At 42.8% G+C, this 24245-nt stretch overlaps 1 protein-coding gene across 1 annotated transcript in view; it reads right to left on the bottom strand.

Moving 5' to 3' along the window:
- Positions 1-22668, bottom strand: part of kcnb2b (potassium voltage-gated channel subfamily B member 2b) — a 76173-nt gene extending 53505 nt beyond the window's left edge. Inside the window, exons 1-2 of the mRNA XM_028433257.1 lie at positions 22391-22668; positions 20764-21456 (exon numbers count right to left, since the gene is read on the bottom strand). Coding sequence (XP_028289058.1) covers positions 20764-21348 — 585 coding nt within the window. The 5' untranslated portion in view covers positions 21349-21456; positions 22391-22668. The remainder of the gene's footprint in view (positions 1-20763; positions 21457-22390) is intronic.
- Positions 22669-24245: the final 1577 nt, after the last annotated feature.

The raw sequence follows: 24245 nt of genomic DNA, 5'->3' as shown, positions 1-24245 counted from the left end.
CAGCAGGCACAAAAGCAGGATCCATTTAAATAAACTGACAGAGCAGACAGTTGCCCAACCCTGCAGTCACGGTTTCTATGAGGTAGTTCTCTTTGATAAGGAAATAAGTGCCAGAGAACTCCAAAGAGCCGTCCGAGTCAGCCCGTTTCAGATTGTAGAGTGCACCTGAACAATAAAAGGTGGGCCGCTCATCGGAGCCAAATACATCAAAAGACCTCTGTCCTCTGCTTTTGCCTTTCATTGCCACATTTTTCTCCCTTCTCCCCTCCCTCACTTTCCTTTATCTAAGGACTAACTTCACCCTCTCGTTTCTCGTTTCCCTTCATCAGGCAGTTTTTTCCACTGATGAAATAGAAGCCCATCCCCTCCCTGTCAAATATTGTGAAGTAGAACTTCTTCATTAGCATAAATGCAAGGACAGATAATCCCCCTTACCCTTTCAATGCAAACACGCCCTCTGTCCATTTCTACCTCAATGCCTGCTTTCCCATAAGCCCCTTTTAACATGCAGTGTCTTTCATTTCACCTCCTCTGAAGCAGGAGACCTGCCGACCTGAAACATAAAGCTTTAATTGTGGTGATGGAGCACTGCCCTGTGATGATAGGGGCCACAGGAATCACTGTTGCAGCAGGGTCATCGTGTTATTAGCAAATGAGGAGATGCAGGGGCGCTGATAGCACAGGAACAGAGACGCAGGTGTGCACCGTGCTCCTATTTAGAGCTAACAGCCGCTGAGTCAGGATGTGTGTAATTAATAAAGGTATGCTAACAGAGCGATCTTGCTCTTCTAAATGTTTTCCTCCAATTCTGTGTCTTGAGGGTCTGTTTGATAATTACCCTGCTAATGAGAGTAAGGGAAGGGGCACCCGATTAAATCAGTCCAGATAACAAGGGTTAAGTGAATTGTAAAGACCAAAAAGTCCTTCTGAATTCCTCTGACGCCCTAATTATTACTCACCAAATCCCAGATCATGATCTCTACTGTCGCCACTGTCTCCAATGCAAACGATGACAGTGAGACCAACATGAGAATTAGGACCTATCTAGAGGTATCAAATGTCATACAGCCACAACAGATCCAATATGTTCACTGCAGCCTAGATGAAATTTGAAATGTGATATACAGGACACATACAGCCTTCTGCTGTGAAGGATACCTTTGGTGAATAACCGTGCTTCTAAAGATGATCTATAATCTATGACTGTCACTCATGGATCAAGACCAGCTGGCTGAAATCAGTAGCAATGCGATTCCATCGCCAAAAGCCATCAATAATGGAGAAGACCAGAAAGATGAGACGAGTAGACAAGGTAGTTCTGTTGCATTAACCATGAGAGGGTTTCCCTCCTTTGTCTTCCAAAAGCTTACTTTTCATAGGAAACTCGACCAAAAAAGAACAGATGGAAATCAATCTGGGTAAAAACACGCAGCAGGTGCTCTGGCTTCGTCGAAGGGCCAGGGATTGATCGGAAATGGAGGAGAAGCCGTGGGCACACACCAAGGTCTGGGCCAGTGGCCAGAAAGCCCACAGCTGCACAGTTGCCACTGTCCCGGCCAGAGTTGTGTCAAGGCGCCTCCATCTTGTGCTCAGTGTGTCTAACACGCTTGATCTGCCAAGTGCTCCTTTTAATTAACTACACCATACAGCTGCATAATTACTCCTCTAACCTCCCCTAATCAGCCGCTCACTGGTGCATACCATATTTTTCTGCCCTTGTTCCTTGTTCATTACCTGCTCAGCCCTAATGCAAAAACCAAGAGACAACCCACGTTTCACTGTTTAGGAAACAAGGAAAGAGCACAGGCTATGCTAATGACGGCACTACTTTTGATAAGTTTGGCACAAACTCTTGAGTATTGAGATGGAGGCAAACACCAGTGTTTACAAAATGGTAGTGTCTGAGAGGTGGTTACAAGCTGCACACTGTGTTCCACACTTGCTTCTGTTTGGATGTATTCACCAGCTTGTGCATGTTTTGTCTCTATAATCACGCAGCTGTATCGCAGTAAGGGGAAGAGACATAATTGTATGCTTTCTTTTGCATTCAGCCCAATCCAGTGTGAAGTGTGAAGTATCCACTGTTGTCTTGGTTACATCTTCCTCCTTGTCTTTTCTGCCTCTATAAATAACACTGAGGGATCTGAACTCAGAGGAAGCCCCCAGTGGTATGAGTCAACTGTTGGAACATAGCGTGAAGCATCAAGTAGCAAAAATGAATGGCAAAGTGTTAAAAATGACATTTGAAACCACGTGAGTATGACGCTGGCATAAAAAAGTGTGTTAAGATTAGGAAGAGAGGTAGGACATAAGAGATTAACAGCACAATCTGTCACTGTATCAATAATGAGGCCTGTGTGTATTAAAGAGCAAACACACAAAGCAACATGACACAATGGCATGTGATTTCCATGCTTGTGGTAGCATGACCTTCTCTTAAGCCTGTGCATGAGCAATCTGACACTGGAACAGGGCCTATGTGGATTCCAGTGTGTTGCTGTTGATCCAGGATTTAGATTAGAATTTTAACTGCGTTTTGTATAGGGTTCCACTGCTGATGGTTGAATGTGTTGCACAGAAAACGCACCTGTTTTCATTGGTCAGTTGGTATAGTTACAGATGTAAGGCGACAAATCCGATCGCAATGAAACAATCGTTTTACTTGTTGAAGGTTTACAGCTCCATATTCAGTTTTGTAGTAACATATATTCAAAAATAGGCAAAGAGGTGGAGCCAACACAGGCGGGTAACACCTAAGCAGACCACTAGCTACCTGTCATTTAACATATTCTTGCCCCAGCTCTGAGTATTGATATATTTTAGTATTGAGTATTGATATTTAATGCATTTATTTCTGCTGTAAAGTGGCATTTTAACATGTAGGCCTGTAAGGATTTGCTCACTTTTGTAGCCACCCTCAAGTGGCCATTTCAGAAACTGCAGTTTTCAGTGTCACACATATTTTTGTGTTATCTTCATTTTACAGTGAAAAAAAAAAAAAACGTATTTTATCCCACTACCATTTGCCAAGTTACAGCATTATAACATACACAAAGTCAATGTTATTTTTCAAAATCAAAGTCTCCTATCATTTTAGTGGACAGATATTTCTTAGCAGGGCTTTTATTGTGAAAGAGATATCACTGACTGGGTGAAAGCTGATTAACTAACTGATTTATGAAAGCAATATTACTAAATATCATGCATGCTGTATGTTGCATGCTAATTTAAATTTCAAAGCAGCTGTATCAGCTATTTTGCTGTACATGCTTGGACAGAGTGTAATCTGAGCACACACATGCATGTGCCTGCAGGTAGAACTCCACAGAAGTAAAGAGGTGTTTTTAATCCTCAACAGCTCTACGTGGCTCACATGCATGTAGGAAATCATTGTTCTCCCCCTGCGCCATGTAAAACATGTAAAAAGCAGTGATGCCTAAACCACAGTGGTCCCTGCATCCTGCAGATAGGCTGCTGCTCCCATCATTCCCTCTGAGGGTTGTTACTGCTTGTCTGCGATGGGTGGGTGATGTCACTGATGCTTTCCGGTGCGCTGCTCTTGTAATGGAGTCAATTTAGCTCCACACTGAGCCATTTCTGTCCAGCCTTACCCCATGAAGGACACATTAAGTCCCCCTCCCACCCACCACCACCTCCACCACCTTCCATCCCACCATCTCTTGCTTTCTTCTCTCATCTTTCTCTTCCACTTCCTGCTGCAATCTCTGTGCCTCTTCTCTTTTATGTCTTGCTCCCCACATTTACATTTTGTTTTCTGTGCTACAGTTCATCAGCCTGTCCCACCTCTCCACCACCCCACCTTTTCTGCACTCCAATAAATCCCCTCCACCCATCTAGAATATGGCCCTGCATGAACATGATTACATTAAAGTCAAATAAAAACTGCAGCAAAAAGTCTTGATTGAATGCTAATCAGTGCAATGTGAGTATAGTGATAGGGTTTACACCACGCTCACACACAGACAGAAACTCATACACATAACAACCACAGTCAGAAAGTAAAGTAAACATCACTCTCACTGGGTTGCTCTGTTTCTTGGAAGCGGCTGTGTGGGAGTGCGTAGTGTTTAAACGCCCCACTATCTGAGGCGAGCACTCCCGCTGCCTCCTTTGAAGCTGCTTCAACTTCAACCTCAGACAAGTTTCACATTCTCTCTGAACACTTTTTAGCAAAACTCTGTTTTAACCAGAAGCATAAACACAAGTCTCCATCCATTAATAAACACTTACACCAACCTCCAGCTGCCCCCCGCCTCCCCTCCCCATGACTACACAAAAAAAGGGATTAAGTTATCAAGATGATACAGTGATATTCACACAGTTCTGTATTTGATTTGTCCCTGTAAAAAGAGGGACTTTAAATAGGCCATTCTGTGTTTAGGCCAGATTAGTACCAGCACACGCATGGCTCACTTGCTAATTTGCCTAAATTGCCTTACCCGGTGGCATCAGATTAGGTGGTGTGGTGACTTGCACTTTTGCTGCATTTATTTTTGCCATTCAGGGTTCATTCAGAGGGAAAAGGGACACACACAACCCACAGAGACACTTTAAAAATATAAGTAAAACTTCAGGTTTATGTCACCCTCACCTTTGTTAGTGTCCTCTACAATAGTGAGGTAAAAAATCAGGGCTGATTTCTCTCCTAAATAAAGGAGCAAGGGACAAATAGATGTCAGATAAAGAGGAAAACAGAAGAAGAAAATGAATGGCAAATATCAGATATAATAGACCTCTGCCCCACATTCCAGATTATAGTGATATGTAGACAGCTCGGTGTCCCAAACTGAACCTGACACACTGACTTGGGCCTGTGCCTCTGTTTGTGCCTGTTACCACTGTACATTATGCCCTGTCACACTCTCTGCCAGGTCAGCTAAATGCAAATGCAAACAGAGACATGAAGCACAACCTAAGCTCCGAGCGTCAAAATAAGAGAGGGCCACAAGGCCATGAGGGCCAGTCAGGTGAAAAAGAGTTCACACGAAGAGGAAGAGACTGCAAGGTGGGAAATGCAGCAAGGGGGGGAATCACAAGTTGTACACTTCAAGGTTGTTAAACATTTACCTCATTTTGCAGTAAGAGTGGGGTGGGGGCTAGGAGGGGGGTTCAATGTTTTAACCACAGCAGTATTTCATTTGACAGCAATATTGATGAAACTCTTAGAATGAACCTAACATCAAATAAATTGAGTTAGGAAATTATTTAGGCGCCATCGATTGTGCTTCAGTACTGTGTTTTTCCACCATGTTCAGTCCCACATGTGGCCTAGCAACAAACACTCACACGGTGCTGCACCTGAACACAGAGATAGGTGTAGTAGTATTGTTGGTCTATGGCTTAAAACATGCTGTTTTCAATATGAAGGTTCTTAAATTGTGAGATGGCTACTAACTAATGTTAAAGGAGTACCTGTGCATCCAGAGTCTGAGAGAGTGTTAAACTACAACGTGAGACATCTCACTGTGGGAGCTGAGCTGTAAGCAGAAGGATAGCAGACGAGGTCGGAAGTTATCAGTAAAATCTTGTAATAGAAGACACCCTCCCTGTTATGGTCACAAAGTCACAACCTTAACCACAGTTTCATCCCTGTGAAGCTGAGTCTACCCCGCTGCCTCATAATAGGCTTTTATCCCTCCAACTGCTGCAGTCTGTTCCTATGACACAGTGTGCCTCACCTGCCTCTGGCTGTGGTATTTCCCTGCTCTTGCTGTATCTTTTATTTTTTATTTATTTATTTTCTTCTTTGTTTCTGTCTGCAAGCACTTTGTTGCAATTCAAGTAAATGTGTATCAATATTTCATATCAGAGTACATCCTCTTGGCTACCTCATTCCACTGGTGATAGGAACGAGTGCTCTGTCAGAGCACAGAGCAGATATCTGTGGCTGATAGAGATCAGAGATTTCATTGTCATACTATTGGAGCTGAGTGATTTAAAAAAAAAAAAAATCTCCATGCTTTCTGCAGAGCACACATGATGCTGCCCATGCAATGTTCTACATGGCTGGCTACAGTGTGCTGCATTTGCACTTCTACACAGTCATGCATATATGCGTACTACACACACATGCATGGAGCGTACACTAATGTAATTTGCAGGCTGTGTACAGCACGTCTTTCAGCACCGATAGAAGGGTTCCTACGTATCTTCTGTTACTGCAGGCTGATACAAGCTGATGTGTGGACAAACATGCATGTAGTCACACGTTGTCACACATGCATGAATACTACGATTCTTATACCACATGTACACATGAGTTTCCTAAAATATGCATCTGGTAGTGCAGAAATTGTAGTCATGTCAGTGATGGGTAATAAAAGGTAGGCTAACAGTGCCTATGAAATCAGACATGATTTGATATCCATCCATCTTCTGAAGCCACTTATCCTGTAGTTGTACAGGGTCTCTGGGGGCTGTTGGTTTGATATGTCTTATATTATGTCACATGTGTGCCAACATTTGACCAACCAATGACAGAAAATTACAGAAAATATTAGCGACACATTCTGCATTCACAGGCATGTCACTTATTGCCAATCTGACCAAGAAAATGGCGGAGAAGCTCGTCTGTTTGCAGTTTTTGCAAAAGGTCATCCATGTCGTTTTGGAAGTCTTTGGTAATCAACCTACCTTTTAACAAGGGTGTGTTTGGTCATGTGGCCCATAACTGTAGCTTGTTTAAAAAATAGTAAATCCTTTTTTTTTCTGCCCTCCCCCTCCTCTCATATTGTTGAGCCTGGAGACAGTGAAGCCAATCTCTCCAGATTAGGCTGTGAACCTCAGCAATCCAAAGCGTCCCTCAGTAACTGCAACCCTCCCCCAGTAAGCCTTTGCTTTGCAATCTATTAGACAAGCCAAATAGACAACCGTTTTAATGAGCCCGCCTTTGGCCCTGTTTAGCCTTAATCTGATATCTGTCAGCAATGCTAATTGATTCCACATCATCATGAGCGTGTGGCTGTTGCAATGACAGACAGGCAGGACGTTGCTGCTGACACTATATAATACAGCTCTTAATTTCTGTCCTTAGACTTGGTGGTGTCGTCAGAGGGGATTAGGGTGGCAGCACATCAGATTGGGGGTGTGTCTGCATGTCAGACAGACAGGAGGCTGGATTTATACCTCTCTACACCAGAGTTAATCCTTGCAAGAAGACAGACTTGGCTTTTCAATTAGGAGAGAGTAATTTGTGGAATTCTTTGTGTTCAGCGAGACATATTGCTTCGCCATGATTAAACTGGTACACCTCTTTAACACAGCAAAATGGTAAACATTTTTAAATTAATATTTATTAGACTTTTAAACTATTAAACATAAACACCATTCCTCTGACACAACTTTCCACTGGCAACGTGTGTGCTGTTTGTCCAGAGACATTCCTCTAACTCTGAGCCGTATATCTGAGGGTAACCTCACACATATATGTGGAGAAATGAAACAAAGACAATACATGTTTAATGTTATATAAATCAACACGGCACATTAAACACAGATAAACGTTGATGAATATTTGAGCAAGAAATGACTTTTTGTTTTTGTATTACAAACATTTCTGTGGATATAGATGTATGCACTTGTACTTGAAACTATCTTTAAAACATAAAATGACAGTCACTATATGCTATAGTTAAAAAGCCATTGCAAGAACACAATATGCTTAGTGTGCATTATTAAATTCAGGTTTATTGTGCACATTAGTTTATCTTTCCACTGATTCACAATATGTATCCTCTGCAACACACAGGACTAACTAAACAGATAAAAGACAGTCATGTTAAAAAAACAAGTAAAGAAAGTAAATAAAAGTACTGGACAGGACCTGCAGAAATAATACTCAGAGAAGTAACTATGCCAGCAGGACGCCGTCTAATATGCATACTCTGCCAAAAGGTCACCCTGGAGCTACATCCACATTGTCCTGCCTGAATTTAATAATAAAAACTGGAGTTTCATCAGCTGTGACATGTGAAGAAAGGGAATAAATACATATTGAAGTAATAACAGATATGCGTCATGCATTCAAGGGTGGATGAATCACTGCCTTACCTGATTTAATGCCTCACATTATAATCCGCATTAGCCTCTCTCTATTCATAATGTATGTTTAAATCAGACCTCCTAATCTCTCCTCATATTCTAGCAAACTATGCAGTGAAGAGAAGATCGAGGTTTTCAGGTTTTACTCTCCGGATGATAACAGACTGTTGTTTACTCTTGTCCATGTGTTGTAACGTGATGGAGTCGGCAGCTTTGTTGGTATATTTAGAGGCTAGGATTGCCTTACATCTGCCTTTAAGTACTGCAAGTGTTAAGCATTTGAAGCTTTATGGTGTCTATCTGTACCATAAAAATGACTTTTACAGCAGCATTATAAGCAGGTATTATGTGTAAAACTTGCACTTATAGACAAACCAACACTAGAAACGTGACAAAGGCCAACACTCCTTTGCCTTGTATCAACAGTCATCCATCAGCATTAGTATTGTTATTACCTTATTCATTACCTTGGAACAGGAGGCAAAAGCTAAGGATGCTTCTGAGTCTTAGGTGCCCTTTGGATACTGTCACGCTACTTAAGGGGGATTTATTGCAAAACAAATATACTTTAAAAATCTTTATTTGGGCCAGAGCCAGAAACGGCGGCCAGCGCCACTGAGTCTGAGTACAAGGCAGAAATCACACTTACGGGAGGAGCCCTCTTTATACACACCAAATGTATTTCAAACATATCTATGGCATTCTCATTAAATTCTCACATTCCCCTCTGTTCACCAGCAGGTGATTTTTGGTCCATTAACATACAATGTGCATAATTCATGACCACCTACCAGCCAATCAAACGTTACCTAATGAATAATGTAAATGTCCTTACACCACATCTTTACCTATGGTGATTGCTGCGGCTGTATGTATTTAAAGTATGGATTCAAAATGGGAAGTGGAAGAGCAGCTACTTTTATTGGATTCTGTCAAGTTTTATCAGGTGCTAGCTTGGCTTTAGCATCACTTACCAATATTAGAGGAAAAGTCGGCTCCAAAATTAAACATCAAGACATTTTAGCTGCCCACAGCACACTTTCAACAATCTGCCTTTCTAGCGATCCAGCTTCATGAGTTATGTATGCACTCAGCGTGAGACTGGATGAGGGGTGGGCTCATGCTATACTTTCCTAGCATATTTGATTGGACCATTTGGTGTTATGTAGCTGAAAAATATTCACATACAGGAGATATAATTTACTAGTTTCACAGCACTGCAGGAGGGAGCCCACCATCAGCTTCATCCATCCTAAAGCTCATTTTTCTTATTATTTTTTTTTATTCCAGTGCTTGTGAGGGGAATCAAGCACCCTTTGGGAGTTGGGGTGAAGGATTGCAGGACACAAAAGTAAGACAAAGGGCAGAGAAAACGAGGTAAACATTTCACATTAAAAGGTAAAAAAAGAAAAATCAGCCTAACCGCAGGCCACTAGAGGGGAGATGCAGAGATGCTGTAAAAAGTAGCAGCAGATTCAGATATCAGAATGATAAAAAACAACTGTTTTTCACACACATGTAACAGACAACTGGACTACTCCAGTGCAGGAAACAAGACATGACACACATCAACACACGCCTGCTGTGGATTCCCCAAACAATCACCTGTTCTGTCCACACATGGATTCAGTCAGTTATTACACAGACTTTGCGTTTGAGAGCTGGCAGGATAAAGTCTGTTTAATGTCTGGTCCATATGATTGGGAGGTCTGCACATACAGCTCCTCCGGGTGATGTCTAGAAAAGTTCAGAGCTGCAGTGCATGTGTGAAAGCAGCTATAAATACATATTACAGTGAGCACTAGAGCGAAGGGAGTGAAACAGCAAATATCAGAAACACACCAGAGTGCAAACGCACCAGCACACGTGAATTGCCACTGATGCTTCTTGGCTGAAATAAAATGAGACAGGTAGGCCCCTCAGCACACCGGTCAATACCTGAGAGTCGCTCTATCGATTGGCAAGGCTTCAACCAAATGTCAACACTCAAAAGACCAAAATCTTCCCTGATCCTGCAGTGACGGAGGATCATTCATGACCTGGCAACACTAAAAAAAAAAAATAACAAAAATAAAAAGCAAAAATCTGCACTGTGATGCCTTTTTAACAGGTTAGTGAGATCAACATCTGCACTGAGTAAATTAAAGGCAATGTGACCTTTCAGGTGTGTTAGTTACTGATCCTTTGGCCCGCTGCCTGGCTTCCTGACACTGACACAGGTCACATGGTGCACGTCTGTGTCCCTGTGTGCCCTCCAAGCCAAGTCAAGTCCCTTCCTGCAGTTGTCAGTAAGCAGTTTACAGTCACACTGGTGAGCTCCAGGGCTGTATCAATGTGGCTTGTCACCTCGCCTGACTAAACACACAGATGGACAGTTCCACTTGAAGGAGCATTTACTGTTTTCATGAATGGCTTGGGGACGGCATTGTCTTGTACAGTTCACACACACTGACTGGACAGAACCAAGTGGTGCTCTCTGAGGCAGAAAAATGTCCTGAAATGGCCACCCAGGGCTGGCTCCAAAAGTGAGTTAGTCCCCATAGACTTCCATGTTAACAGTCTGGCATGAAGACTGTTGTGGTCAGATTAATTCTGATTTGAGTGACAGGTCAATGATTGGTGTCTGTTTTTGCTTAGATTTTTGCTTGGATGGCACATAGAGATGTAAACAGTTCTCTCAGCCCTATTGCCCTGCCTTGGGCAAAATTTGCTATTTACATAAATTCTTATGAGATCTCTGAGTATGCGAATAAAAAAGGTATAATGAACTTTTTGAAGAAGGAACGTCAGATCATTTAAAGTTTATTCAAGCTTTTTGAAGCAAGGCAAAATTACTGCGGTCAGCAATGAGGCACTCCTGTGACTCACAAAAGATGCGGGAAGCCCACATACACACAAGAAAGAGCAAGAGATATAATAATTTCTTCTGTCATTTCCTGGGGTGTGGGGAGACAGCAAACAGCTGGCAGCACTGCCCACAGTGATGCCAACAACACGATGACACAAAGGGGGGAAAAAAAAGAAAAGTGAGAAAGAGTGAAAGACGGTATATGGAGAAGAAGGCGGTCCAATGGAGGCGCTAAAATAGGAAGAAGAGAGGAAAGCTATAAAAAGGAGGAGGTGGTGTTGATTAGATGTGGCTGCCCAATCACAATAGCTTCTGGTCCGTCACCCAGTATCCATGAGGCAACGGCTAAGTGGCTCCAGCCGTTTTTTTTTTTTTACTTCCCACTGATCTGCCCTGTCTGTTTCTTTTCTCTTTTTATAAGTCTGCTGAGGCTCCTTCATAGAGCACAGATTTTTAATTAATCTTTTCTACCCTGCAAAAGCCCAGGCCCTCACTTTCTTCTGCTGCTGATGCTCTGGAGACCCTGCGATTGGTCTGGAGAGCCAGAAGAAACACATAGACGCCATTCCTCTTCTTCACATAAGCCAATTTGACTGCTCTGTTCTCTCTCCAGAGGAGAAATAATTATTACATCTTGGTGCCATTAAAGTGAAAGGTATTTCATGCTCATGATATCTCAGCATCTGCAGCGCTGTGAAGAATCGACTGAGCTCATGTAAACGCTGCACTATAGGAAATTATTTCAGTGTCAGTGAAAACTATTACTGCATTTCTTACAAATGATACAAACAGATAATTATCAAAGAAGATCATGCAATTTTGCGGGCTTGCTATGCTCCGTGCTGCTAATGCAGAGTAAAAGCCTTTCCCTTAGATTTGCATGGGGTTGCTTGTGGGGGCTGAGGTACCAGCTGCTCTGCCTCTCACACAGCCTGTATAGAGATGAATTGCTCCCTAGGTGTCGATAAGTCACCATGGCACACCACGGTCACCATGGAAACTATGCAAACACAGCATTTCTGAAGAAACAAGTAAACTGAAGTTGATTACACATTCCTATTTCTAATTCAAGAGCCAGTAAGGGCTTCCTCGGTTTGAGAGGACTGAAAGAAGGAAATCCCTTTTGTTTGTGAAGATTCTCAACAAAAGGACAGACAGATATTGTACCAACAAGCTGCAGGTCACCACAGTGGTAGCACCATGGATGTGGAGACACCGGTCCAGTGGTCAGCAAAACACTTTTACTGACCCGCAGGTGATTAATCATAAAGATGATTGATAAAGAGCTAACACCACAATGAATACCAATGCACTCTCATGTCACGGCTCCCAAGATGGAATGGCAGGCAGGATCACAACTCGGCTTCCACCCCTCTGTGAGGAAATGAAGTCAGAAATGTGGAGGGAATAGGAAGCAGAGAGATGAAAGGGGGCACAGGAGTTATAATAGGAAATGGAGGATTGTAGGGCGAAGGTGATAAAAAAAAAAACCGAATGTACAGGCAGGCTGGCAGAGGAATATTGAAATAAAGATGGCATGGAGCGAGTGGAGGAGACAACACTCGCTGTGTGTGGAACCTGCAGACAGCTGGCTCAGCAGTTTTTCAAATGCTTTCAGATAAGGAGGTGTGTGTGTGTCGCATATAAGCACACCTGCATGTGTGCCATGCTCACTGAGGGCATAATGTGTGTATTATTGTATGTCTGTGCAGAGACGTGGAAGACTGGCTGTGAGTGGAGTGTGTGTCTGAGTGTGAAGGGGGACTACTGAAGCACGTAATAGAGACCTGGTGTTCATAGCGTTTAGAATGATGACTCTCTTCCAGTCCCTGTCCTCTCTCGATCTCCCTGTCTCTCTCTCTTTTTTTTGTTGACCTGATGCCTTTAGGGAGGCTGCAACAGACAGGTTAGGCAAACTTTGTAAGAGGCAGAGGTGGTGGCGAAAACAAGCACAAGGGGGACAAGAGAGGAGAAGAGGAAGGGAGAAGGAGGAAGGAACACATTAGCCTCTTATCCAGGGTGTCACTCAAGCTTGGCAGTACCAGCCAGCGGTGCTGCTCGCTGCTGGTCCACATTCAGCCACTCCCAGCCTTCAGTGGACATTATGTCTCCTTTTTATCACAGGCAGATCAGGGGCTTTTGGCCAGTTTACATCTTCAGAGTGAACAGGCATAATATGTGCAACTGATATGTGGTAGGGCACGGACAATGAATAATTCTTGCTTAAAGCTCTCATCAAGGCTTTATATTAACAATAGACTACATGAGCACAAAGAGTTGTCAACGGATTACTGCTGGTTACAGATGTTTTTGACCAAAGACATCATTATACATATTCTTATAATTTTCAGTAATCTCTCTCTTCCAACAAAAAACAGCTATTCTAAAGTTAAAGTACAAGCGAAGGCTCAACAAACGATTGATTGATCAGCCATTTATCATGAGGGAATGACAGTATTTCCTGTGTTATTTGAGGTAGAAACGTCACTGGACACGATGTGTGCATCATTTCTTTCACCATTCTCTCATCTTTTATCATTTCAAACTGGCAAATTAATAGATATTAGTCATAATCTGCTGTTGTAATCATGATAAAACTGTTCAGTTGAGGGTTTATTCTGGGGAAAACAGTTTTACTTATGAGACAACAGCCATCATCTCCTCACACCATCTGGCCACTCATTAGCTTTGGCTTGTATTGCCGTGTTGTTTATGCTTTGTGCTGAGGAGGGTTTTCCTTGCTCTGCTGAAATCCTTCTGTGTCCACTCCTGCCTGTTGTTCTCTCTTTCTCTTTTCTCTTACTTAAAATGTGTGGATAGCACAGCAGGGATTAGTCATGCCTCATGATTTTCACTAAATGATGCCTTCATTCATGAATCACTACGTGCATGGTCAAGTGCAATAAGCCAGTGAGGTCTTCTTGGGGATGCAATAGTCACTGAGCTGAGAAGAAATAAAAAAAAAAGGAAGATGTGTGTTTTTACATATACTCTGAAAGCATTTCTGTACATCCTGATTTTATCACTGCGGACCGATTTAAAGGGTCAGCAGCACTTTTGAACAACCTATTGCGGCTCGCATCAAATGCTCCCTTTCAACCCCAAGGGTGAGACTCACAGATACAAAGCTTTAGCTTGATCAATAAAGATCTAAAGTGTCCTAACCTTCCCTTCATTTTAAATAACTCCCCCTCCCAGATCCCAGTGTTGTAAAACCACAAATGAGATATACTCCCCCTCTTAACACTGGGAGATAATCTGGAACATTAAAAATTGCTTTTGTGTGATGAACTGTTGATTTAATGCCTCCCCTCGTGTAGTGGTCCACCAGCACTATCAGCTAAGCTCAAACAGTGTAAACTCACTAAATTTAAAGTAAACAAACTAGCTGGAAGACATGAGTTCATGGCTTTTACCATAATTTTATGTCACATACTGTTCAACTAATACAATAACCGTGGTAAACATGCAATGCTGTTGTTAGGAAAGTTGATATTTGCTGCTTAGTAACATAACTATAAATTTAAACAGCGCTAACACAAGTGGAAGGAGCTCTGTCCACTGCTTATAAAGCTAGTGCATATCTATCCATATCTGGATACTATTGTTCTATATAGTGAGTAAATATCAGAAAAAAACGTGATGACAACATGTTTTATAGAAAACAATGGAAGACAGAGCCCCAAAAAAAGGAAAAAAAGCACAAGTATTAAAAGGCAACAGGAGGTTATTGCTACTGTTTGCGGATGAAACAAGAGTGCACTTAGAAAAAGGCTGGAATTGCTGCTTGTTAGTGCTGGTGCCCGTACAAAGTTCTCATTATCCTTTCAGCACCAGCGTTTTACAACAACCCTTTGTGATCTGAAACAAACCATCACTGGACTGATATGATAATCCTTATGTTACAAGTAACTTGTAAGACAGAAACGTGGTGGATGGAGGATAAAGGTGGAACATTCAGATGATAAATGCTTCTGCCTCTTCCCATGCAGGGACTATAAGAACTCATGTCACCTATAATCTAGGAGGTTCTCTCTTATCTGATTATGATTGCGGGGTAAAGAGGATTTAGGTGCTGGTGCCTAAATGCTAGGCCGTACTGATTAGAGGCCTGATGGAAGGCTTATGTAACTAGGAGGAGGAATAGGGTGCTCCACCTAAATGACAAACTCTGCCCCCGCCATAGATCCTAATGACTCAGCTAAAGGCTAAGACAATGTAGAGCAATAGCAGACTCACAGTTTGGAGTGACTGCATCAGTGTGAGAGAAAGAGGCGGCCTTATAAATATGGCTGGACATAGATTTCAGGAGTAAAATGTCCTCACACATAAACAGAGGAATAGGTTGATTGCCATTTAATCCCAAAATGACATATAAGGTTGCTGGGGAGAAGTAATAGGCTATAAAAGACAGTAGGTGGATGGTAATAACCATATTAAAGATTTTCCCCCTGACCTGCCATTCACGCCCTGTAAAACAAACCCTCTGTAACATCCCCGCAGGTTTCCTGAAGCAAGGCAAGGCAGAGTTTAAGTGCTTTACAGAGAACAATAAAATCACAGAATAAAAAGGAACATTTTAAAAAATAAACTGAGTGTTTGAGCAGACCTCAGGTATTCAGGACGTTTGTTCCACAGGTGAGGGGCGATATAACTCAATCCTGGTCCTCACCCTGGGTACACACAGCAGGCCTGTCCCTGATGATCTCAGGGGTCTGGGTGCTTCATAGGGAACCAATAAGGTCATGATGTATTTTGATCCACCAGTATTCAGTGCTTTGTAAACCAAGAGTAAAATTTTTAAATGTATCCTTGGACTCACAGGAAGGCAGTGCAGTGATTTGAGGACCGGTGTGATGTGGTCCACTTTCCTGGCATTACTCAGAACTCTAGCAGCAGCATTTTGGACCAGCTGCAGCTGCCTGATTGATTTTTTGTTAAGACCTGTGAGGATGCCATTACAATATTCTAGCCTACTGAAAATGAATGCATGGATACGTTTCCCTGTGTCTTGTTTGGACAGAAAACTCTTGATCCTAGCAATGTTTTTCAGCTGGTATTAGGCAGACTTCTGCTTTGTCTGCATTGAGCTGGAGAGAGTTCTGGCACATCCCCTCATTGATTTGTCGAGTGCACTTACTTAGTGAGTGTAAGGGACTGTAGTCATGTGATAGTATAGTGAAGTAAGGCTAATTATGAAACACTATAAGCTCAATATCATTTGAAGGAACACCTCATATAAAAATCCACCCCTGGCTGTCCACCCGGCTGTAAACATGCATCCAAACCTTTGGAGCCAGCCTAGTGGTCATTAGAGGAACTGCAGTCTTTGGCTTGTCTGTGGTGGCTTTATTTCACAGTGTTAGAGGTTTATGCTTAGTGACATCATTACTTTGTCACTTGACTGTAATTTCTGCAGTAAAATGTCTTGGTCAGGTTTAAACACGATTCAGTAAATATAAACTACTGAGGATGGAGACTTCTGAAGTACCTAAAATCTATAAACCAAACAAAGAGATCTTCCTCCTCAGTTCCCATTGAAGACTGGCCACAATACATATAGATGCAACATAATGATAATGAATAGCAGGTAGTGGACCTGCTGCTTGATCTGACCTGAGGGCACACGCTGTGGAAAACATTTGACTTAATGCTGACTAAAGGCATTTGGCTCATTTTCCCTTTCCCTACCTCCCTCTCATCTTTGACTCAGCTATTATCAGAAACTACATCAATGTACACACAAGGCCGAACACTGTTGCTGTAAAAGCCTGGAAGGAAACAGATGGATGGAGAGTAGTAAGAGGCTGTCTGCAGCGATCTGAAATAACAGGCAGCACCACGCGCGACAGAGTTTAAAAAAAAAATCTAATTGGATTTGCTTTTCACACTTTAAGCTATGTATTGAAATTGTCACGTCTCTATTCCATACATGGCTCAATAAAGGAGCCAAAGGAAAAAAAAAACATTAAGACTGTATATTGTGCTGCATTGAGACATATTTGAGATGCGTCTTACAGTACCTCATTATGCTACAGCTTCCTCATATTGTGTCATCAGCAGTGTCTGGGGTGGACTGACTTTGGCTGCTTCTGAGCGTGGGAGGACCAAACAGCACACAGCCCCACTGCTTACCATTTCCACTAGCTAGACTAGCTTATTAGATAAAAGGGGGAGAGTAATGGTGCGCATCCACATTAGGAGCAAGCATTGGGCTGGACATAGCTGGTGTGTGTGTGTGGCTGGGCAGGGAGGAGGGTGGAGGGTGGGTTTGGGAGGAAGGAGGGAGGGAGGGAGGGAGAAAACCCAACCCAATGTCTGGCACGAAGAAACATTGATCTCTTTAAAATGCTCTGAATCCTCTGCCATTATTTTCTGGGGCTGCCTATTCTGAATGGACTCCAAAGAAAACCTAAAAGGCAACTCTCTCTCAGAGGCACCAGTGTATTAAGGCTGTAATATTTTATATCACATTGTTAATGTTCTGAGAGGACTGCATGACACAAATCAAGTTAAAAGAAAAAAAAATGCAACTCTTGCACACTATACCATTAACACTGAGGACTGTAGGCATCCATGTTGCAACTAATGGCATTAATTTATGATAGCAGGAACACACAGCATGACTCATATGTTAATGATGAAGCTCTTACTAAATCACTGGCTGTGTAGCAAACATTTGGTAAGGTCCTGATATTTATTACACACTTTCTGCATAGCGCTGTGTTTATCTGCACACGAAAACAAATTCATCTGAGGCATCTAATCACATTTCCCGTCTCACTGACAAAAGACACTTCAAGTGGAAAAACACAGGCAGGTTACAAACGGCATTTACACATTACACACGCCAAGATCGGTCTTTGCGGGGTGGATGATTGGTAAAATGCATTTAACACTCAAGCAACGCAGGCTTCCTGGTGCGAGCTCGTGCTAATTGTATTTGCAGTAAAACTACACCTGTCGTTGTAAACAAAACAAAAAAAGGTCAGGGCAGGACAAACCCTTCTGGCTGAACATCAAGTAAAACACGTTTTTAAATAATTGAAATTATAGTCTGTACCAAGGAAACTATTTCCAGAATGTGGTTGTCACTTGAATCCCAAAAATACAACAAGGAATCTCATCTTCATGTGCGTGCCTGTTCTTTGCTTTTCCCCACAACTGTTTATCTGATCTAACTGGTGGGTGTTTTGCTGGAGTCATTTGGATAAGCGCTCATCATATTTTGGCTATGCTTTCACAAGACAAGGCATGCAGCTGTTAGGGGGGCCTCCGAGGGCCAACACACTTTACTCTACATCAAAGACCACAGCCTCTGTGCTTTTAACAACAATAGATAAGTCAACCCATCGCTGCCTTATATGAGACAGTTTTTTCTGTCTGTAGTAATATTCAACTGCCAGGCCATGTATTTTATCGCCATGGTGATCATGTCAAACCAAGTTACTAATATCAGTCCGTTCTGTCTGTATTATTTATCAGTTCCTGCCTGAATTAACATTAACTCTACATGAAGGAACCACTGAGCACATAACTGTAGGGAAGCTAGCTTTGCTTAAGGATGCCATTAGAAAGACACCATAGACACACATCAAGGTGTGCAACAGCACAAAACATCAGTTCTTCTACTTTGGATCCATGTAGAAATCTTTGTTTTTACTCTCTCTACTTGCTTCCAGGTTGTGCCAGTGTTTTCCATCACTTGCCAGTTGTTGTTGTTGTCTCTTCTTTGCCATATTCAGTTACTAGTTAGCATAAAGGCTCTATAGCTGCTGAGATACATTATTAATGAAATGCATTTAATCAATTTCCATCCATCCATCCATCATCTGAACCCACTTTGGGTCACAGGGTTTAATCCATCAGTGACCCAAAACAAAACAAAAAAACATGTGTGTTGGAAATTCAACACCTTCAGGTGCAGTTTTCCTGCAGTTACAGTACGGGCTTGGAAGACCTCGTGACACGTGCGTCTCACTTTTCCTCAGTGGACTCTCACTTGTGAGAAAGCAAGCACCTGATAGGAGTAGTCAATGCACAACAACATCCTGCTTGTGACACAGTGGGGCACTGAACCAAAAGTCACACAGCCACAGAGAGAAGCTACTGCATTAGCCAGTGTCCCCTTTGTTTTGACCATATCATTCATAATTCATCAGGAAAGGTTTGCAAAGATCCAGCTCAGCATCCTGAGGCGTAACTTACATGACTGCATCTCTTACATCACTCTCTCTCTCTCTCTCTCAGGGCTTTCCTCTGTCACAGTGCTTTCCTCTTCCTCCCGTCCTTAACTTGTGGCTTTCTCTGAACATCTCTCCAGTGCTTTTTGCAGCCGCTTCTGGTTTTCTATTTTGCCCGTACTCTCAGAGAATGTGCTGCTGCTAGCGCTGATGAATGAAATCCTAGCTTGATTGACCCAGCTGAAAAGGTCAATCCTCTCATGCTTATAACCTTTATTTAAGAGCAGAGTGGACCATAGGTGGCTTAAAGCAGGATAATGGGCTCAAACGTCTCTGCCTGCATGCAGGTTGAAGTCAAAAGGAGTAGGATACTGTATGTCTATGCCAGAAAGATGCTGACAAAGAGTTCAGGTAGATTTTTTATGAAAGCACATGGCTGCACACCGGACGAGTAATGGCATTTCCTCAGTCAAGGGCTTTCAGATCTCAGTGCACGATGTGTGTTCCATAAAAGGCTTCCTTGACTGTGTGTATTTCCAAATGCACGCTCAGCTGTGGGTACGTCAGGCTTCCCCCATGCGAGAGTGTACAGGTCAGCAATACAGAGATGTGTCTAGAGAATAAGGGACCGTGGTGGTGAGTAAATCACTTTAAATATCACCCACTGTATCAAATTACTCCAGTGCTGTCACCTGGGTTTGCCTTAAATTAGACATTGGCAGCCTCCTTATAATTGATTCATGTGATATACAGCTTCCCTATGAAGGATGAATGTAGTTATCAAGCTGAGGCAGGATCCTTGTCAATCACAAATCACTACTTTGTTCTGGGAAAATAAGCCATACGGAAAGATAAGTAAGTAAAAAAATAAAAACAAACACCTTAAGCATTCAGTGTATCTTTGCATATTTTCTGCAATTTTAAACTTGAGTGCTGCTTTACAATTTTAACTGTGGTTGATTTTCCAAACTCTCCCTGAAACGTCCTCAGAAAAATCGCAAGAGCTCTAGGGGATGATGTTGCTGCGGTCACACACACACACACACACACACACACACACACACACACACACACACAGGTGCCCATGTTTATGACCCTCTGACATGGAATATAATCCTGACCAGCCTTGCCCTGCACTGCTGGATGATGCGATCAGGATACTGGAGACGCAACGTAAATGACCAGTGATTGGATTTCATTAAGGTTGACCTACCTAATTGAGGACTGAGTCAGAGTGGGGATGGTGGAAGGAGGAAGAGGAGGTGGAGGTAATTTGGACGGAGACAATCTTGACTTTGCTGTACTATGTACAAAGCTGTTTTTATTATAGCTGGAGAAGCACAGGTGACGACCTCTATCACACTTAATACATGTACCCAAAGTAAGCTGTACACCTGCAAACACTTTCAACTGAGTCACAGCAATGCCAAGAGAGAACCACAAGTCACAGCTGCATTACACAAACTGACAGATCGCTAAGACTGCACCTTTCTCTACATGTTCCTTAACAACTGTTGCTACTGAGACGATCGGCCCTGATGAATGTGTCTTTGGGAGTAGGCTTTGATGAGCATGCCTGTAATGTGCTATGATGCAGGCAGTGTGATCAGCTTTGAACAGGAAATGTGAGATGGAGGTGGTGTGATCACACTTCCCATTTTGGATCCCTACCTTAGCAGCCACAGAGGAGCTGGGCTTCTCCAGGAGATCCCACAGTTTCTTCCTCTTTTCTGGGCAGCAGGTGTTATCGAACTCTCCCTCTCCCTCCCGCTCCCTCAGTGTCTCTGCCTCCCTTCGCAGCTCCTCATTCATCTGCTCTTTTTTCTGGTGATAACGGGCCTGGCAGCAGGATTCCAGGTAGATCTCATCAATGCCCCAGTAGTCTAACTCCTGGCCGAATGAGAGAGCGCACATCTCCTCCATCATGTGTAGCTTGCCCGTGCGGTAAAAGTTCAGGATGGAGGTGAAGGCGCCCGGGTGCCTGTCGAAGAAATACTCGTTCTCGTTCAGGCTGTAATCATCGCAGACTTCCATCAGGGACTCATGGGTGTTGCACTCTCGCAGCTTGCCAAGCCGGGTCCTGGGTAGCCGGTCAAGGGTCCGCCACAGGACCTCGTGGTTCAGACCCCCTACATTAAGGCGGACTCTGCGGGAGCGGGCTTTGGTTCGGATGATGTCGATGGGCTCAGGGGGCAGCGAGGAAGCAGTTCGGGAATTGGTAGGCTTAAGCCCAGCCGATGCAAGCTTCTCGGCCATGGTGATGGGAGGGAGACCTCTGGCAGGATATTATAATGAAGTGGAAAAAGGAAATTTGGAAAAAAAAAATGTTTATGTTGGATCCTCTTTAGGCAAGTCCCTCCATGGCTGTGAAAACAAAAGAAAGACTCGGTGAGATGATTGAGTGGCACATCAGTTAAATCAGAATTATTGTGCAACTTTCAAAATGATGGAAAATAAAGCTGCTCTCATCAAATTCTGTACAACAGTCACCCTTTACCTACAATTGTCAGTCAAAAATAGTAGCAGCTGTTTATCGACCTCTTTCATCACATTTCTAAGTGTTAGGCAGGATCAATGATTTTTATTTTAACGGTCAATATGGCTGCTTTGCTCTGCACTCCACTACAACACTGTTACATTGTAGTGAGGCAGTGAACTCCCGCTGTAGCACCACTTTCTGTGCAGCTCCATTGCTCAAAAGAAGTCTTGAAATTCATTCATGTATTATGTGTGGCGGCTTTTTCTTGGAGTTGTATTTAACTTGTCATTATGAAGTCAGAATAGCAAAATCTGTGCACATAACAACAGCTATTAATAGGTTTTTATTTGATTAAAATGTCATTTATATTACAAAATAAACATTTTAAAACATGTAAAAGCCAGTTTTATGGGTATTTTTAAACAAAAATGTTCCTCTTTTGTTACAGAATGGACAGATGCGCCTGGATGCAACAGTTTTGAGTTACATCTGTCTTGGATAATTTGGATCACGATTTTGCCCTGAGCAGCCAAAATTACTATCCAAAAGGAAGTAGTAGTGAGTAGGTAAGAAAGAATGGGAGGCAGCCTCGCACTCATAATCTATACATTCAACATACTGCCAACATTTAAATTAACATTTAAAATAAAAACACTGCAGCAAACCTGTTACACTATTTTGTGTTCAAAAAGATTCTGATGCCTTCACAATCCACCACCTACATTTGATCAGTCCACACAATCTGTACAGGCAGCGCACACACTCGGTTTACTCTCTTTAAAGTAGTGTGAAAATAAGGAAATATTCTTGCAGTCTCACCTTGCCGCGATAAACCACCTTTTGCATGCAAACTCCTCTTGTTCCTTAGGGAGCAGAGGATGAAAAAAGGGAGCCGGGATGCCCCTTTAGTCAAGCGGCTACGACTGAAGGGAGCACTCCGCGGACGCCGCGCAGAGAACGCGCGTCCCACATTTTGTTGAAAACGAGTCCGTAACAACAGAAGAAAAAGAAAAACGTTAATGTCCTCCTCTAAAGATGATCACCAAAGGAAAGAGAAGCAGTGCCGTTTAGCCATCTGAGGGGAAAAAAATAAATAAAGAGTCCTGCGCCTTCATCCAAAAAAAAAGCGTGTGAAGACAGGCTCAGTGAATCACTGTGGCTGCAGACGTCGAGCGCGTAAAAGGGAACGGGAAGGAACGGGATAAGCGAACTGCGGAGTGTCCCGCTGTACACTACATAAGGAGGAGCAGAGGGGCGCACACGGGCTGCACCACATCCTAGAGGTGGAACTCAAACGGAACAGAGGGAAACCGGCTCGATCCATTAAGGGATGTTTGAAATGCGGTTAAAGAGAGAAACATGTTTGTTTTGTAAAAGGGAAACATAAAGAAAGATATAACATCAGTGAATAATACTCTTTTAGTGGAGCGTTCAGACTTTTAATGCTGAAAGGAGTTTCCAAAAAAAAACTGACTACTCAAAAACGCACAACAAATTGCTTCCACTCACTCTCACACAGGTAAAACTGCTTTCACCTTAAAGGTAACAAATAACCCAACCTCCAAACAGCCAGTAACCTTATCTGCAGAAGACAAGAAGATAGCTTGACCCCTTTCTCTGACCACTTGAGAGAGCCCTGCATTAGCTGATTCAACCCAAACAAACACATCTTAATCCAGTCTCACATATCAATATATAGGCTGCTGATCTCCAGACTCCACGGTCTGAAATGAATAAATGCAGATGTTACATTTAGTGTTCTTCATGATCCCCCTGATGGTTGCTCTTCTCCTCTCTGTCAGTTCATATGAATGGATACTCAGCGCTGCAATGATAGTTCCCCGCAGAGCTTACATATGTGTCAGTTAAACTCCCCTTAGCTAAGCACTTTTGCAGAAATTTGATTACACACTGCATATGTGTAATTGATTTCCCTGCCATGTTCCTTCCTTCCAGTGACAAGTGATCAATAATGCTGCATTGACTAAACCGAGCTTTTGTGGGCATTTATGTTACATCTTAACTGCACTGTTGTTTGAAGGTCAGCGGCTCTGGAGCTCTGCAGGTCTCTGGAGATGTGCAGATTCACAGATATATATCTGGTCACATGTCAATCACATGTCGCCTGAGTTGTATGTGACATCAGCACTGTATAGCTGTCAATCACATAAGCTGTGGAAGCTGTGAAAATGTTTACCACCCAGATAAAGATAGCCTTTCCCTCTGAATGCCTCTGTGACATCAATAAGACAGCATTCAGGTGTGGCATGGTGAAGCACATCCCTGACCTCTCATTGACAGACATAAAATATTCTCCTGTTGACAGCAAAACTGCAGATGACACCATTGTTAATTACTTAGCGTACAGAGAAATGATGAAGGCTAATTGACTGTGTCCCCTTTCATAAATTATTATTATCAAAGTGGCAGCCAATCAGCTCTCCTGTGAGTCAGGATGTGTGAGGTGGTTCAGCAGCGATCCAGAATAATCAGCAGAATAGGAACTGTGCACATGTTGGAGTAATGTAACACTCGCTCGCAGCTCTAACACCACCTGCGTGCACTTAAGGGAGTTGAAGGCAGCCTGCATCCCACCATGTGGGTGGAATAACTCTGCTTTCCAGCATGATATCTATAATTATTAAGTTTCCAGTGAGTTACACAGACTATAAAA

This window comes from Parambassis ranga, chromosome 20 (genome assembly GCF_900634625.1).
Source record: "Parambassis ranga chromosome 20, fParRan2.1, whole genome shotgun sequence".
NCBI classification, from domain to species: domain Eukaryota; kingdom Metazoa; phylum Chordata; class Actinopteri; family Ambassidae; genus Parambassis; species Parambassis ranga.
This window is presented reverse-complemented; position numbering and strand designations above follow the sequence as displayed.